The sequence below is a fragment of the Doryrhamphus excisus genome, chromosome 2 (assembly GCF_030265055.1).
Source record: "Doryrhamphus excisus isolate RoL2022-K1 chromosome 2, RoL_Dexc_1.0, whole genome shotgun sequence".
Classification (NCBI taxonomy): domain Eukaryota; kingdom Metazoa; phylum Chordata; class Actinopteri; order Syngnathiformes; family Syngnathidae; genus Doryrhamphus; species Doryrhamphus excisus.
In genome coordinates, this window is record NC_080467.1 from 27,209,588 (window position 1) to 27,226,501 (window position 16,914).

At 37.1% G+C, this 16,914-nt stretch overlaps 1 protein-coding gene across 13 annotated transcripts in view; it reads left to right on the forward strand.

The window, feature by feature from the left end:
- Positions 1 to 16,914, forward strand: part of prom1a (prominin 1a) — a 55,185-nt gene that overhangs the window by 26,135 nt on the left and 12,136 nt on the right. For 7 of the 13 annotated variants that reach the window (XR_009126632.1, XR_009126639.1, XR_009126640.1 and 4 more), the window contains 16 exons: positions 3,104 to 3,224; positions 4,265 to 4,328; positions 4,635 to 4,724; positions 5,001 to 5,024; positions 6,901 to 7,130; positions 8,135 to 8,209; positions 8,293 to 8,356; positions 8,433 to 8,592; positions 9,635 to 9,787; positions 9,863 to 9,986; positions 10,067 to 10,170; positions 11,533 to 11,617; positions 11,829 to 11,975; positions 12,985 to 13,056; positions 13,252 to 13,344; positions 13,515 to 13,532. Coding sequence is in view for 4 of the 13 variants with exons in the window: in XM_058065003.1 (XP_057920986.1) it covers positions 3,104 to 3,224; positions 4,265 to 4,328; positions 4,635 to 4,724; positions 5,001 to 5,024; positions 6,901 to 7,130; positions 8,135 to 8,209; positions 8,293 to 8,356; positions 8,433 to 8,592; positions 9,635 to 9,787; positions 9,863 to 9,986; positions 10,067 to 10,170; positions 11,533 to 11,617; positions 11,829 to 11,975; positions 12,985 to 13,056; positions 13,252 to 13,344; positions 13,515 to 13,532 (1,624 nt within the window). In the remaining 9 variants the exon portion in view is untranslated. The remainder of the gene's footprint in view (positions 1 to 3,103; positions 3,225 to 4,264; positions 4,329 to 4,634; positions 4,725 to 5,000; positions 5,025 to 6,900; positions 7,131 to 8,134; positions 8,210 to 8,292; positions 8,357 to 8,432; positions 8,593 to 9,634; positions 9,788 to 9,862; positions 9,987 to 10,066; positions 10,171 to 11,532; positions 11,618 to 11,828; positions 11,976 to 12,984; positions 13,057 to 13,251; positions 13,345 to 13,514; positions 13,533 to 16,914) is intronic. The other 6 variants (XR_009126636.1, XR_009126638.1, XM_058065006.1 and 3 more) reach the window with 3 other exon arrangements.

Sequence of the window (16,914 nt, forward strand, 5' to 3'; positions counted from 1 at the left end):
GTTAGGATGCCATCTAGTGTATGGAGTTGGAACAACAAGCTATACAGATTATGAGCAAAGGTGAACAGGTAGCATTAAATGTAAAAAAAAAAAAAAAAAAAAGGTCTAATCTATTTGTGGTGGTCCTAATCTGTCCGTGGTGGCCCGACACAAATTAATGTATGCAAAACCCTTGCAAACTTCCCATCTTCTGTTGCCATTTTGACTTTATTTTATAAACTAATTAGCACAAAGCTACGATAAAGTTTTGTTCAGAATCTTTTAATGTACAAAATGTATCAATGACGCCACCTTAAAGAAGTCAATCATAGCCTAGCTCGTTATTGCTGAGTCAGTTAGCCAACCATGCTGTGCTGTGATATCTCACACGGAATAAATTACACACATAACACACAACATCAACATGGAAACTGCCTCGCCGGCGTGTTTTGTGTGTGTGTGTGTGTGTGTGTGTGTGACAAGTTGTCTGCAGAGGAGAAGTTCCTGGGAGGATTCACCAAGCAAACCTTGGGAAAGTCTTCTCATGCATTTTTAAACAGCTCGTAGCACTGTGTCAGCAATTCCGGCCGTCATAAACAAAAAGCAAGCCAAAGACTTCAATGCTTGGTTTCTATTCTTCCTTTTTAATACCAAAAAAGCAAGTAAATAATACACAGCAATTAAGGCAACACCAAATTAATGAATCAAGCCATCATCATTATTTGTTCTATTTTTCACACATTTGACATAGTCTTTACATGGAATATTTTTATTATATCACATGTTATAAATGTGCAAAAATATATGTAAAACATAATCCGGGATGTGTCATAGCCTTCTTATATGCTGCTCTGTGATTGGCCAGTCTACCTTTTAGGGATGTGGCTTAGCAAAAGGTCACTTCTTGTCGTGTAAAACCAGCCTTAGTTCATTTCCACCAAGTCCAAATGAAGTTAATGGAGACTTCTCTACCTACGACCACGTATGCCGCGTTTTAGTCTTGAGGCAGAACTTCTGACTAAATTAATATCCGACAGACAGGTTTATCGGAACAGCTTATCACTGTCCTTTTCACATGTTCAAGGATACCATATTTATCTTTCATGATGGTTGCAGCGTTTGAGTGGCTTTGATTGAGCATGAAGCCAAATAAATTGTGGAATCAAACTATGGAATGGATTGAGTAAGGGAATCAAACAATGCACAACGATGAGCCAATTCAAGAAACAATACAAGCAGTTGATGTTTGCTAAATACAAGGATGAAGAGTCTTGAACCAGTCATGATGTGCTATACATATCACTATATTGACATGCACTATGGTACCCATTATGTCTTTGGATGCTCATATCACCTCCTACTTCGGTACGTGACAAAAAATTTAAAAAAAACAAAAAAAACCTTAAACTGTATTTTGGAAAAGCAGGAAGTGAACAAATATAACACTTACTGTTTAATTAAAATTAAAATTAAAAAACATTAAATTATATTAGGAAAGCAGGAAGTGAACAAATGTAACAGTTACTGATTGTAAAAGTACCAGATGGAGGGGTAGGATTTAATAAGCTTTGCTTCTTCCTACTCCTTTTGGACATGTGGAACTGTGAACTGATTATGGGATGCATTCAATTGTAATCTGATGCATGTTCAAATGAAATAAAACCATTACTATTACCAAATTATTGTTTTTTAGAATTTTTTTTCCAAATAAATTCTTGAATTTTTAATTTTTTTTTGTATTTTAAATGCATTTTTTAGAATTTAATTTTTTTTTTTTAGAATTAATTCTGATTTACTACAGCAACACAGTCATCATTATAGGCTGAAACTAACCTGTGTCACAAGTGTCTTATCCCAGCTGGTGGGTTACATCACTTCTTTTCACTTTCCCTTTCCTTTTCCTTGCTGCACTGCAATCAGAGGAGTGCTAGCATACATAACGAATGGGAAGCAGTCCTTCTACAGTATAGTGACATGCGTCGATGTGTTCTTCCGCTGAATGTATGTATGCACGTCGTTTAACACGGGAATCTTTAAGTATTTAATTGAGCCCGCCATGTGGTCGCCTGCGTACACGATTAGTTAACGATTATTAGTTATAACGATGATTTCTCTAAATAATACACCACCGCTTGGAGTCAACCCGAGCAACAACAGGCCTAAAAGCGGCTGCGTGAGGACAAACGTGCAGGAGGAACGTCTGCAGGATTATGCAGGTTGGATTAACGGGATTATTCCCCACAAAAGGGAAATTCTACAAGGAGTGTTGATCCCAGCACCGGCTGGGATGAAGCGGGCCGTGTTCACATACAGCATTGAATCACTTTGCATGCTGCGTACACCAAAACAGTCTTATTCATATGCATCCATTCCCGGTGGCTTTCCGGATGCTTCCTTTTCTGTCATCCAAGATTCATTGCCCGCTGATGGGCATTGCTGCAATGCATCTTGGGTGGTCCGGAATGCTTCATCCATCTCACACGCTTGCTCTTTATTAATATATGTAGCGCTAGCGCTAGCTGCTTGTGCTGACAATTCCTTGGGGATTGAGCGTGAGTCATGGAAGCAGCTTATTATTATGGTCTGCGCTCGCCTTGATGTTGCTCAAGCTAATTAAAGCCTCACCACCAGCACGCTCGGGTCTGCCTGATGAGGGACCGACGCTAAATAGTCGCACTATTATGCGCTGTTCATTTGAATATGTCCACGAGTCCTCCCTTGATGGCTCCCATGGTTGTTAAAAATGCTGACTCACTCCAACAAATGTTGTGTTCAAATAATAATAATAGCTCCCGCCTGGTGATGACTCTTAAAATATTTATGAGCCTTCCAGGCGTGTTTGTGCTTTACTGTGGCTTATTTTTTTTCATTTTTTTAGATGATTCCAAGTCCTTCAGAACAAGCACAGGATGCCCTCACATTAAATACATCACCAATGTTTATATCTCTACTTTATCGTTTTACCATGCCTGATTTACTTTCACTTTCCTTTTCTTTCACATAGTGTCATTAGAAGAGTCTGCATCACGCATGTCATTGACGTGTCGTAGTTTCCTGAAAAGGACCAATGACGTACGTATGTACCGTGTTCTACTGACTAACAGGAAGTCTCGTTGTCCTTCAGGATCGGCGTGTTGTGCGCGTACGCCGCCAACCAGAACCTCAGCGCTCAAATCAAGAACATCCGCCGTCTGGTCAACAGCAACATGAGGGACCTGCACACCTTTGCCAACGACACGCCCATGGTATGAGGACACGCCACCCCCCCCCCCCCCCCCCCCCAACCACACCTGGCATGACCAAAATCCTGATTGATCAATCCTCGTATAGCAGCATTATTCTGATTTTATACGATGCTGGCATGGAAGCAGGAGTTCAGAACGTTCATATTTTCCTGTTCTGGCTTCCTTGACTTTAAAATGATTGATTTGGTTTAGTTTTCATATTATCTCATATTGAATCAGTTAAAAAACACCAACGACCAAAGTTGTTCCCCACAGTCCCTTCTTTTTATTGTCGTGTTTTACTGCCAAAACTGTATTAGCTTGCTAGCATGCTATACATCAGGCAGTTTGAATATATATTACCACAAATTTCATGTTCAAAGAAACATTAATCACCATCATTTTTGTGTTGTTTTTTTTTTTCTTATTACTGTTGGTGTTTTTTAGGCAATGCTAACACCAAAATGTGTTAGCTTACTAGCATATATAAGACCGTTTGAATAAATGACTCCAAAATTCAACTTAATTCTCAAATTTTATTGGTTAAAAAAAAGTTTCTTAATTTTTTTTTTCTTTTTCTTTTTATTGTTTAGCTTTAGACGAAAAATAAGTTTGAATTAATGACCCCAAAACTTTATACTACTGGTTAAAGTTTTTGGGGTGGAATTATAAATTATATTATTTTTATATTATATTATATTATATTATATTATATTATATTATATTATATTATATTATATTATATTATATTATATTATATTATATTATATTATATTATATTATATTATATTATATTATATTATATTATATTATATTATATTATATTATATTATATTATATTATATTATATTATATTATATTATATTATATTTTTTACATGCAAAAGTGCCTGCTTTTCATCAGTGGTGACATATATATACAATATTCCCATTAAATCCAACCTGGAATATGGAAGGGGAAAAAAAACCCATAACGTTGCCATGGACAGTTTCTAAAATTGAAGCCAGAATTTTGGCCCCTTTGCAAACCTAATCCTGCATTTTCATACCTTTTGTCTGCAGCAAATTGATTACCTGTCCTCCCAATATGCCACAGCCAAGAACCAAGTCCTGTACGACCTGGAGAGTAAGTCCACACCTTTGCTATTTGGCGACCCCTAGTGGCAGCATTGCGTTATTGCTGATTCTATTGCCTTACTTTTAATGACAAAATACATATTTTTTGTTGTGTTGTTTTTTTTGACTGATTAACTTTTTTTCCTCCGAATATCTCAGTAGTACATTTCTCTGTGGTATGCAAATAAGAGTGCGATGATAGTCTATACCGTATAGTTCATAGTCGTCTAATATTTTTTGTTTGTGTTTTATGTATCCAAGGGAGGCAAAGTAATAATGTCTTTCATGAATGTTTGTATCTTGTTTTCCTAACCAGACATAGGTCCGCTATTAGGTGGAAGGATACGCAATCAGTTAGATAAGGAGGTGCAGCCCGCCATGGACGCCGTGCTGAAGATGACGGGAGGTAAGTGGATATACGCTCCTTTTTCATTTCCTTATGACGATACCATCAGCACGGTATGAATAAAACATACACAGAACCAAAAAGTAATATTCTTCTCCAGTGCCGCTTCCTGTCTGTGACTGCAGCACCCCCTGCAGGTCAGAGAGAAGCGTTACACATTTTACACTGCGGGCTCTTTGGCTGGAAAAAGCAGAGGACATTTTTTTTTAATTTTTCAATTTGACAACCAAATAGTTTGGACTCTTGTCTTTCTTTTCTCTTCGTCTCTGTGTCAAGTGAAAATCGACAGAGCCATCAAAGGTAACGGTAACTGCGCAATAACCTCTGACCCCTCACCTGGTGACATGTGACACAGTTGTCCTTCCCTGTGTGACCCCCCTAAACCCCACCCCCACCCTTAATGGTGACCTAAATAATTTCAGGTAAAACTGCACTTTGCACTCTAAACACCCCATCAACCCTTCCTCCTGCTTGATGCTCTTTTAACCACGTGCAAGTCAATATTTACCTGGAATTCCCTCTCTTGCTGCCCTCCCCCTGCATCTTGGCTGCGTTCAAGAATGCAGGGAAATGTGCATGCTTGATCGTGTTGCGTTTGAAGCCGCTTTGTCATTCCTGTTTGTGTCCCGTTGTCCTTTTAATGACGGCAAGAAAAACAACATAAATGACAGTCGAGTCCGGTTCCCGTACGTGCAGTTCATTTGCATATCATTTACGTCTTCTTGTACAACCTGTGTGCTGTTGCTAGGCAGATTTATTCACAGCAAAGCATGGAATCTGAACGTAAAACTATCTAGATAGCGACACAACATACCATACAAATGTTGATATTTAAGGCATATATCTTAAATATGTTTCAAACTTTGCATTTAGGAAATGAAATGAGATGGGTGTCGAAAAAGCCAATATTTTCTAGCATATAAGTATTTAAATAGCTAACTAGCCAGGGAAGATACATAGCAAGGTAGAAAAAAGTTCATATTTCTCGCATAAAAATATCTTAAATATGTTTAAAGATATTTCTACATTATATTTGTATTATATTATAATGGATATACATTATAAGTGTGTTAAACATGTTTAGTAAGACCTTTGCATTTAGATAATTTAAAATATATACGTAGCTAGCAAAATACGTAGCATAGTAATAACGCTAATATTTTGAGCACGAATGTGTCTCAAATATGTTTTCAAGGCGAAACTCTAGCATTCTCGTATGACATTTCTTAAATATGATTAAAGACATAAAAACAGCTAGCTAGACGGATACATAGCATAGTAGAAAAAATGCTAATTTCTTGCATAAAATTGTCTTTAACAAAGACAAAAAAATTTTACATAAAAATTCGATTGCTAGCCAACAGATATATATGTAGCATAGTAGACAAAAGCTAATATTTCTAGCATAAAATTATCTTTAAAAACAATGAATTTTCATTAAGAAAGTAAAAATAGTTGGATATAGGTAGCACAGTATAAAATATTTAAATACAGTATGTTTAAGACATAAAAACTTGAATTAATAAAAAAGACTGCTAGCTCACAGATACATAGCAGAGTGGACAAAAGCTAATATTTCTAGAATGAAAAATATATAAATATGTAACTTTAGAAAATGTAAATAGTTAGCTTGACAGATACAGTATGTAGCATAATAGGAAAAAAAGCAAATATTTCTGGCATAAATGTCTGAAATATGTTTCAAGATGTATAAAGTAAAATACATTGCTAGCTACTGGTTATGTAGCATAGTAGAAAAACATCAAACATTAAACGTATCTTAAATCAGAAGTCACATGATAGCTAGCTACATAGACACATGTAGTAAAGTATTTTTAAAGTGTTGATATTGACAGCATTTAAAAATCAAAGTACTTTTTAAACAAGTTAAATAGATTGTTAGCTAGCATGGGTGCTATCGCAGGCTGGGTAAGTATAGCTAGTTAGTATAGAAATGTTGAGCTTTAAAAGATAAAATCCATTAAAAACATAAAAGAATATATTTGGTAGTCAAAATAATCAATATAAGGGTGATGATAACCATAGAGTTGGAGATACTTTGGAAGATAGAAGTACATAAGACGTTGAAGATGAATTGAAGGTCTTTGGTTTTTGGTGACATCATCACCACCGCAACCGTCGTCGTCACGCGTGTGCCGCCCGTGTCGCCGTGCAGCCATGCGGGAGACCAAGGAGGCCCTGGAGAACGTCAGCGTGTCGCTGCAAGTCCTGCAGGAGGGCACGGGCAAGCTCAACTTCAACCTGAGCCTGGTGAGGGCCAGCATCAACCGCACTCTCAACGACCCCGGCTGCCACGACGAGGAGTCGGACGCCACCTCCGCCCAGCTGTGCCGCAACATCCGCCAGTCGCTGTCGCAGCTGCAGATCAGCGCCAACTTCACGCGGGTACTTCCTTTTTACGCTTTGGGGGTTTATTAGTACATACAACTTTCCTAACTACTGTCAAAATAATAATAATAATGTGTAATATGGAAAAATATTTAGATTTTTACATTTCAAAATTCTGACAAAATGTGAAGATTTTATTCCAAAGAGCTGAAGGGTGAAAGCAAGGGTGTCCAATGTGCGGGCCAGGGGCCATTTGTGGCTTGTTTTATGAAAATTTCTTTTTGTTTTCCACATTTATGCTATTCCATATTTTTCTTACAAATGTATTATAACTTATTCACATAATCCCATCATATTACAACTTTATTATAACAAACACATTATTGCCAGGATTTTTTCTCATGTTTCTATTTTTGTTGGGGTTTTTAATATATTTTTTTAATATTTTTATATTTAAATTTATTGGAAGGTTCATTTTTTTTGCTTGGAAAGTTCTCGCTTTAGCCCCAAAATATTAGAATTTTTTTAATATATTTAATATTATACCTTTAATGTAATACCTGCAACCCTAGTTTTTGTTTTAGCATATTACAACTTTTAACTCTCATAAATATATTACATTTTCTTTGAATACTGTGACTTTATTTTTCTAATATTTTGCTGATACTCTCACAGAAATCACATTTTTTTCTGGTAAGACTGCATTAAAAATGCCTTTTTAATTTTAAATCTCATAAATATATAACATTTTCTTTGAATACTGTGACTTTATTTTCCTAATATTTTGCTGATACTCTCACAGAAATGCAATTTTAATGTTATATTTTTTTCCCTTAATTCTCCTGATACTCTGACTTTGTCATTAAAATACACATTTTTTCCTGTTAAGATTACAACTTTTTCCCTGAGTATTAAGACTTTAATACAGTATTTGTTGGAATACATTGTGTTGGTTTGATGCCATAATTGAACTTGTATGCACATGTATATGAGGTACACCCAGGAGGTGCATTATGGTGGTCTACAGTCATGCGTGTGTGTTGTTTTTTTGGGTTGAGCAGCTTCCCAACGTGAATTCTCAGCTGGAGAAGATGAACGCCGTGTTGAAGACTGATCTCAGTGGCGTCGTTCACAAGGTGAGTATTTTTGTTTCAAGCCGTTGTTGTTGTTGTTGTTGTTGGAATAGTTGAAAGGAACCGCTTGGTTGTTTATTCATCAGGGTTACGCCTCCTTGAACGACACCCCTTATACGGTGATGGTACAGACCAGAAACATTGTACACAGTAAGTCAGCTGACTTTCCTGGAAGTATCCCAGATGTTTGTTTTTTGAAAGCGTCTTGACACATTTGCTGCCGCAGGGGTCCAGAGTTTGGTGAGCGACATCGGCAGCAACATCAGCAACTTCTCCAAAGCTTTCCCGGTGCAGAGCTCGCTCTCCAACTTCACCATCTTCATCAGCCACGCCCACGCCAAGATCGAGGACCACTACCCCGACATCGACCGACTGGACTTCTACAGGTCACCACACAAAACTTCCTTGGAATTTGTTCTATGTTTACACTTGAACTGCCGCCAAATGTGGATCAGATCTGGATTTAAGAATTATTATTTATTTTATTATAAAAAATTTTATCATACTTTAAAGATGGTATTTAATATTATTTTTTTAAACACTAATGATTTTCTTCTATATGTTTGAATGATAGTTAATCATTGTTAGTAGTGGTAGTAGTACCACTAATGATATGAAGGGTGAAAGCAAGGGTGTCCAACGTGTGGGCCAGGGGCCGTTTGTGGCTCACAGCTTGTTTTAAGAAAATTAATTTACCATAAATATAAATTTTCTTCTTTTTGTTTTTTTTTTTCCACATTTTTGCTATTCCATATTTTTCTTGTAGTACTGTATTATACCTTTACAACAAATCCCATAATATTACAACTTTATTATAACAAACTATTCTCTATTCACTATTCTTTTCTCATGTTTCTATTTTTGTTGGGTTTTTTTAATATATTTTTTAAATATTTTATATTTAAACTTATTGGGGGTCATTTTTTTTTGCTTGCTTTAGCCCCAAAATATTATAATTTTTTTATATATTTAATATTTACTATTAATTATATATTATATTATATTTATTTTTAGTTTTTCCTGCAACCTGCAACCCTAGTTTTTGTTTTAGCATATTACAACTTTTTAAAAATGCCTTTTTAATTTTAAATCTCATAAATATATAACATTTTCTTTGAATACTGTGACTTTATTATTTTTTTTATGTACTACTGTATTATAACTTTCACAAATCCCATAATATTCATTCATTCATTCATTCATTTTCTACAACTTTATTATAACACATATTTTATTGCTAGGATTCTTTTCTCATGTTTCTGTTTTTGTTGGGTTTTTTAATGTATTTATTTTATATTTTTATAATTATGATTATAATTTATAATTATGGGTTGGACGTCAACGTATGTATCAATAGTCCAAATGTCCTCCAAGCAGGCTGTAGATGGGTTGGGTGTTTACTGAGTTAGTGTCCGTGTTTCTCTTCAGGTGGATCGGCTGCGTGGCTCTGTGCTGCATGGTGGTCCTGGTGCTGGCCTTCAACTACCTGGGCCTGCTGTGCGGCACGCTGGGATACGACAAGCACGCCTCGCCCACCACCCGGGGATGCATCTCCAACACGGGAGGAACCATGCTGATGGCGTAAGGCCGTGTTGCCTTCAAGTCTCTTTACCACAAAATCAGATTTTTATTATATCATAACTCTCACCTGCACAGCGGCGTGGGCTTCAGCTTCATCTTCTCCTGGGTGCTCATGGGCCTCCTGACCGCCATCTTCCTGCTCGGGGGAAACATGGAGAAGCTCATCTGTGAGCCGTTTCACTCCAGAGAACTCTTTAAGGCGAGTAACGTGGCAACACGACAAGCACGTGTTCGTGGTTCATGATGTGGCTCAACTCTGGTTGGCGTCCGACTCCGCAGGTTGTAGACGCTCCGTACATGGTGAACCCCGAGTGGAGGAACTTCATCCCGGGATACATGTACAACGACTCGGAGCTGGAGCTCACTGCAGAGAGCCTGTACAGGTGAAGTATCAATTAACAAAAACAATTAAAATGTAAAAATCTGCAGTAATTGTCCAGAAATAAAATCAAATTATGAAGAGAAAAAAGTTATAAAATATATATAAAATAAATATAATATATATAGAAAATTTAGAAAACAAAATCGAAAAATGTAGTATCAATTAACAAAAACACTTAAAATCGAAAAATCTGCAATAATTGTCCAGAAATAAAATCAAATTAAGAGAAAAAAGTTATAAAATATATAAAATAAATATAATATATATAGAAAATTTAGAAAACAAAATAGAAAAAAATGTAGTATCAATTAACAAAAACACTTAAAATTGAAAAATCTGCAATAATTGTCCAGAAATAAAATCAAATTATTAAGAGAAAAAAGTGATAAAATATATTTAAAATAAATATAATATATATAGAAAATTTAGAAAACAAAATGGAAAAAATGTAGTATCAATTAACAAAAACACTTAAAATTGAAAAATCTGCAATAATTGTCCAGAAATAATATCAAATTATTAAGAGAAAAAAGTTATAAAAAATATTTAAAATAAATATAATATATATAGAAAATTTAGAAAACAAATTAGAAAAAATGTAGAAATTTATTAAGTTACAATATGGGAATAAAGTTATAATATTCACAAAATAAATTCACACACAAATGATTATAAGAGAAAAAAGCAGCAAAAATGGGGGGTTGATACTAAAATTGGCTTTTCCCCTTCTGTTTGTGACAAAGCTGAGATGCAGTATTTGTAATATATGTAAAGTCACTTTCATTTTTCATGATGTGGACCCCACCGGATACATTAAAAACCCCTTCTTCAATACAAGCACAGAACCCTTTTGTTTTATTGGAGTATTTTCTGACTAAAATGCAGCCATCAGTGAGTGTGTTTTTCCAGGAAGAGAGTCCACCTTGCATCATTTTCCTCTGCAGGCGCCTTTTTACTGCATATTTCATTTTCATGGCTGTGGGAGTGAGAACCTGCCGTCTAATTAGCATTGATTTTTTTTTCCCCCAAGCTTGCTTTAATTCCTCCTTGAGAACATTTTCTATCAGCCCCTCCTCAGAGACCGCCAGCTTGTGTTTCCTCAGCAACGGAGCAGAGCGGGTGGCCGTATTTTTAGCGTGTTGAGCCGTCATGTGCCCATTTAAAGCAAGGAGAGCGCCGCTGGTACCATGAACGTGGCATGAAGAAGTATAAACATTTCAGGATTTACATTATGCAGCCTTCATACAGTATACTTCCTGTTCAGAGGAAAATCCCTCCCAGTTGGTGTTGTGTACTTCCTGTTGTGTTCACTAGATGGCAGCAAAGGCTCTCACTGACATCCCGCTTTGTGTGTCTCGTTTAGTACTTGCAAAGAAAACAAAGGTATTTACTCCGCCCTGCGTCTGGACAAAGTCTTCAACGTCTCCTCTTTCCTGAACAACACATTGGTCAGTGAACGCAACATTGGAACCGCTCTAGCAGTTTGGATTTATTCCATGAGTCCCAATTTCTCATAAAGTGCTCCTTCTTTGTATACATCATTATTTAGATTATTTGAATTCAACATAATGAAAATAATAATGTCATTTGTATATTTTTTTATTTTATATTTTTTAGGCTTTCACATATTTCTAACAATATGTTTCCATATTTTTGCAGTTCACAAAAGATGTTGCAGCTCATTTGAGCGGCGTCAAAATTGACCTGAGAGGAATCATCTTGTTGGAAGCGGAGGGCAAGCAGAACCTTCTGGATTTTTCAGAGGCGGGACTTTCGGAAACCAACTATGCCGACTACCTGGAGGAGGTGACACATAGATATAAAATAGAAAATATGCTGATTTTAATACTGTATATGTTGACTCGTGTATGCAGTGTTTCCCTTACTGTATATTTGTTTAATTGTGGCGACCCGCCACAAATAAATTTGGACCGCCACAAATTATTATTATTTATACAATATAATTATTATATTAAATATTATACAAATAATTATTATTTCGCCCTCACTCACAAACACAATATAATGGCACCAACAGCTAGCATATTAGCATGAGTTAGATGAAAAACATTCACAATAATCCCCCGCCTTGAATTTCACAGCTTTGCTTTTCAAAAATATATTCAGATTGTGGTTGAATACAGCCTATTATTCTTTTTTATGCACATTTATGCACATTTGATGTAGTTTTTGGCCTAAATTAAGCATTTTCAAGTGGAAAAAATGGCTCAATGAAGCAGAAGACATTAAAGGACGTTGTAATAATATATAATATTCTACACAGGTCACTAGATGTCCGTAATGCTACACTGATGACACAATAGCCAGCGCAGGAAGTACACTAGGAAGTACAACAGGAAGTAAAAATAAAAATAAAAAAGAACAGGGAACCTTCCCAAAGTTAAAGCTAAAGTATATTATCTCTTATTATGTCGACTACATTAGGTAATACAAGTGTAAATGAGACAATAGGGGTGTTATTTCATATATGGAGGGCTCTAATAATGTTAAATTGTATTTAGAAGTTTGTAGACATGTTTTCTATGCTCTGAATGTGAAAATATTCATATTATGAGGGATTACTACACATCTACACATTCTTATCGGTCATGTTTGTCTTTTCGTTTGACAACAACACACCAAAAGCCACCAAAGCTAGCATGCACAGTTCCTGAGGCATTATTTTTCTGACTTATTCTGTCCTTCCATTGACTAACAAAAAACACTGCCAATTTTGGAGGCCAATGTTTGAAACCAAAATGCAGATTAGTTGTACATGGAGCGTTACTAAGACGAAAATGTTGTTGTCCTGCAGGTCAACAAAGGCGTGACAGTGGAGGACCTGCTTTCATTTGCCAAAGAGCTGGAAGCCCAGACGGACCTCATGGTAGGAGGCTATGTTTCATTTCTGCTCTTTATTTCTATTCATATTGTCGCCTTCACTGGAGCGTCTCTGCCAGGCCTCTTGGGGGGGGGGGGGTTGCAAATCTCCCACTTACTGTCCGTGGAAGCATTTGAACCTATTCAAGTAGATAAGACGCGATTAAGGGCGATGCTTGCTGAATAAGTTTGTGTGCTTCAGCCTAGGGGCCGTCTGCAAAGCGCTTTGAAAGGTCACGTGGGCACAGTCAGACAGATCCACAACCAGCAGGTGGTCCCCATGCAGCAGGCCATGGTAACTAACCCGACCGGCACCCCTCTTTGCATCCCCTTTTTTTTTTTTACTTCAACTCTGCATCACATGACAGTGTTGTATGTAAACACACAAAGCTAGGACACTGACTTGCTCCAATGCATGTTTTTTTTTTTAATGTTGATTTTTCCTTGTCCAACGTCAACACCAAGAAATATGTTAGAGCCAGGGTAAGCACACACACAAACACGTGTCCGTCGTGTCTACTCATTGTTCTCTGGTGTTTGCAATCCCGAAGCCAGCATGCTGGCGTCCACCAAGCACTGCGGTTCAGTACACAGCAACAAGAAGCAATAGCATCATCACCTCATTTATATGACTGGCCATGACGCATGGGCAGCGTAATGGGATTTTTAGTCATTAGAAGAACATTAAAACCAAAACAAATAGGTTGAAAATACAAATGAACTTTCATCGGTCACATTTTTTTGACCGAGACGCCTGCGAGTGGGGGCGAGCCCACAGCAGTACCCACAGCTCATTAAGAGCGATATGTGCTTTTCATGTTAGTCTCAAAAAGTGTCTAATAGACTACTGAAGAATCGCTACATTTGTCCTAGTCACGGTTTTGAGCAACCCAACCTAGAGGGGTCTGAATACATAATAATAATAATCCTGACCACTTTGCACTTCAAATTTCGCTGATTCATGTTCAGTCTCTTTTAAAAAATATGCTGCATAACCCGGAGGTAGGCGGGGTTTAACTGGAAATGAGCGAGGCTTAAATCGGTGCATTATTTTCTGTCTGAAATTGACAAATCAGAAGTTGCTACATTGTTTAATATTCAATATGCAGTAAGTGATCTGTGAGACTTATTCATTTTTAGTATCAACTCTTCTACAACTTTCATTTTTTTCTTTGTTACTTTATGCTTTTTTGATTTATTTTTCCAGTTTTAGATTATTATTTGTGTTTCTACCAAATGCCATTCACTTGCCCATATAAAATGCGGTCCACAGTCCCTGGTTTACATATTTCCCAGGGGGGGGGGTGTTACCAAATGAGTGTGTCCATGCTGTGTTTTCGTAGCACGATCCCTAAATGACAGTATCCGGCTCATTCCTAATGAAATCACTTGATTTATAAATAAGTAAACGTAGTCCTCCTGCAACGTCTTCTTATTCTCTGGCAGAACAGCTGTATGATGCCATCTACTGTACGAAACAACAAACTACATTCACAGACAATCCCATAACACAATATTGGGGCCAACCGGTAGCACCAAAATGTCCTCAATGTATGGTAACCTGCATGAAGAGGTTGTCTACAGCCACAGCTATTAATTACAGTGTTTAATTGGAGACCAATAGAAGTTTTAATTGTAGTACTTACATGAATACATTGTATACTGAACCGTACTGCTTGGTGTAAATGGCTTATTTGAGTCGTGTTTTCCTGATGACACACCAGTATCCTGTTTGAGGGTAGAGATACAGTCCAGTGTGTAGTATTGTGTGTGTGTGTGTGTCTATGGAAGTGAACAATCGTATACGGTGTCTTATTGAAGGACTTGGTGCCAAAATGCCAACAAGTGTCCGCTTGTCATGAATAGTTTGGGGAAAACTTGCTTCTTTGCATCCACTTAATAGTGAAGGTCACTATTTTTTTTGTCATCATTTATTACAGTACAGGTGTGTCAATACTGCAATATTTCCTCTGAATATACGCCTGGTACTCGTTGCAGTATTTTGAATTAAAAGTTATGCCAAGGAATAGTTTTATTCATACAAGTCAAAAGTGTGTGGACATTTTGTCATTCAATAACATGACAAAGTGTCCCCAAACTTTTGAAGCCATTTCATCGTTCAATACCAGTCAAATGTTTTGTACACTTGCTCATTCAATATTCCCAAACTTTATTCGCCGTGCAAGAATGACAAAGGTGCTTGAGGTACAGTATGTGGACAAAGGTTTTGGGACACACCCCTTAATGAGTGTGTTTGTCTTAATGTGTGTGTGTGTGTGTGTGTGAGTGTGAGAACATCAGTGACACTCAGCCATCTGGGCCCCGTTTCACGAAGCAGGTTCAACCAACTCTGGAGTCTAACCCTGAACTCTGAGTTGATCTACTCTGAGACAGGAAACTCTGACTTACGGGTTTCAGAACAGGTGATTTCAATTGGTTCAATCAACACAGAGTTTGTTCACTCTGAGTTAAGCGCGTGCACCACGACTTTAAAAAGCCCTGATCAATGGAGCCCCGTTCCCTCGATTCACCATGGCAACGAGTGATAAGAAAAGATCGTCATATTTCAGTCCTCTGGAACTGGATATATTAATGCGGTCATACGGCGTTTTTAAAAAGAAAAGCAACATTGAAAGCGTTTTTAAAAAGAAAAGCAACACGGCTGCAGCAGCGAAAGAACGCGAGTCGGCGTGGGAGAGTTAATGCTCGAGTCAATGCGTAAGTTTACATTTATTATATACATTTATGCAATCACAATAATATTAGGCTACAGATGCAAACAAGTAGAATGGTGTTATAGCTACAATTTATGTCACTTAGATGTAATCCCACCGGCGAAAAAAGAACGTGGAAGCAGCTGAAGATGAAATATAAAAATATTGTTCAAACAGGTAAGCCCTACGCATAACAGTCAGGGTGCCTCTTTTTAATCATGTTTACCACTAAATATCATTCAGCGGCTGTTTCAGTGTGCATTATCTCCAACATAATATTGTTTTCACACACATAAATGTCCTCGCCTGTATACAGTTAAATCAGACATATGAAAAGCAACATCTAACTTCTACTCAGCCAGTGGAATTCATGTGCAACTGTATAATGTCATCCTTATGTGTTCCCAGCTACCACTAAAAGAAATCTACAAAGTGCGTTTATTAAAAACAGTACAAAAAACAGAAAAAGAAATGGTGCTGCTGGACCGCCAGATAACTAAAACGGATCTGGAAATTGAATTATTAAAACACAAGTTAGAGGTGGGTGCATGGTCATAGGTGAATTGTGTTGATGATTGTAACAATTAAAAAGTAAGAAACCATTTTTTTTTCTTATTTGTAGGAAACAAAGAAGACCAAATGAATTTTTTTTGTCTTTCTGTTTATTTTACTGCTGTTGGTGATGGTGATTATGAAAAACGACCAAACTGGCTTTAAACACGCGCGACAATGAATGAATCACACCGGAGACAGAAAGAAACTCGAGGTTCATTGAAGAAAACCTGGTCCCGACCAGGTTATGTTCACAGAGTCTGTTGCCATAGTAACTGACACCGAGGTTAAGTTACCTCTCTCTGTGAAACAGGCTGGAGTTACTCCTCTGTCTCTGGTTTGACTTACCTCCCTTTTTGAAACGGAAAACTCAGAGTTTCCCTCATTTCAGGGTTAACATACTCCGAGTTTTCACTAAACCTGCTTCGTGAAACGGGGCCCTGTTGTTGGAATGTGTCCCAATATTTTTGTCCCTATGGTGTACCTTCTTTGGATTCTTCCACGTGATCGTTCATTTTGGAGCAAAGTCCTTCTGCATCAGGTGGTGTCAGTCCTGTGACCTAGGTGTTAGCCATGACTCCCTGACCTTTAACCTTTGC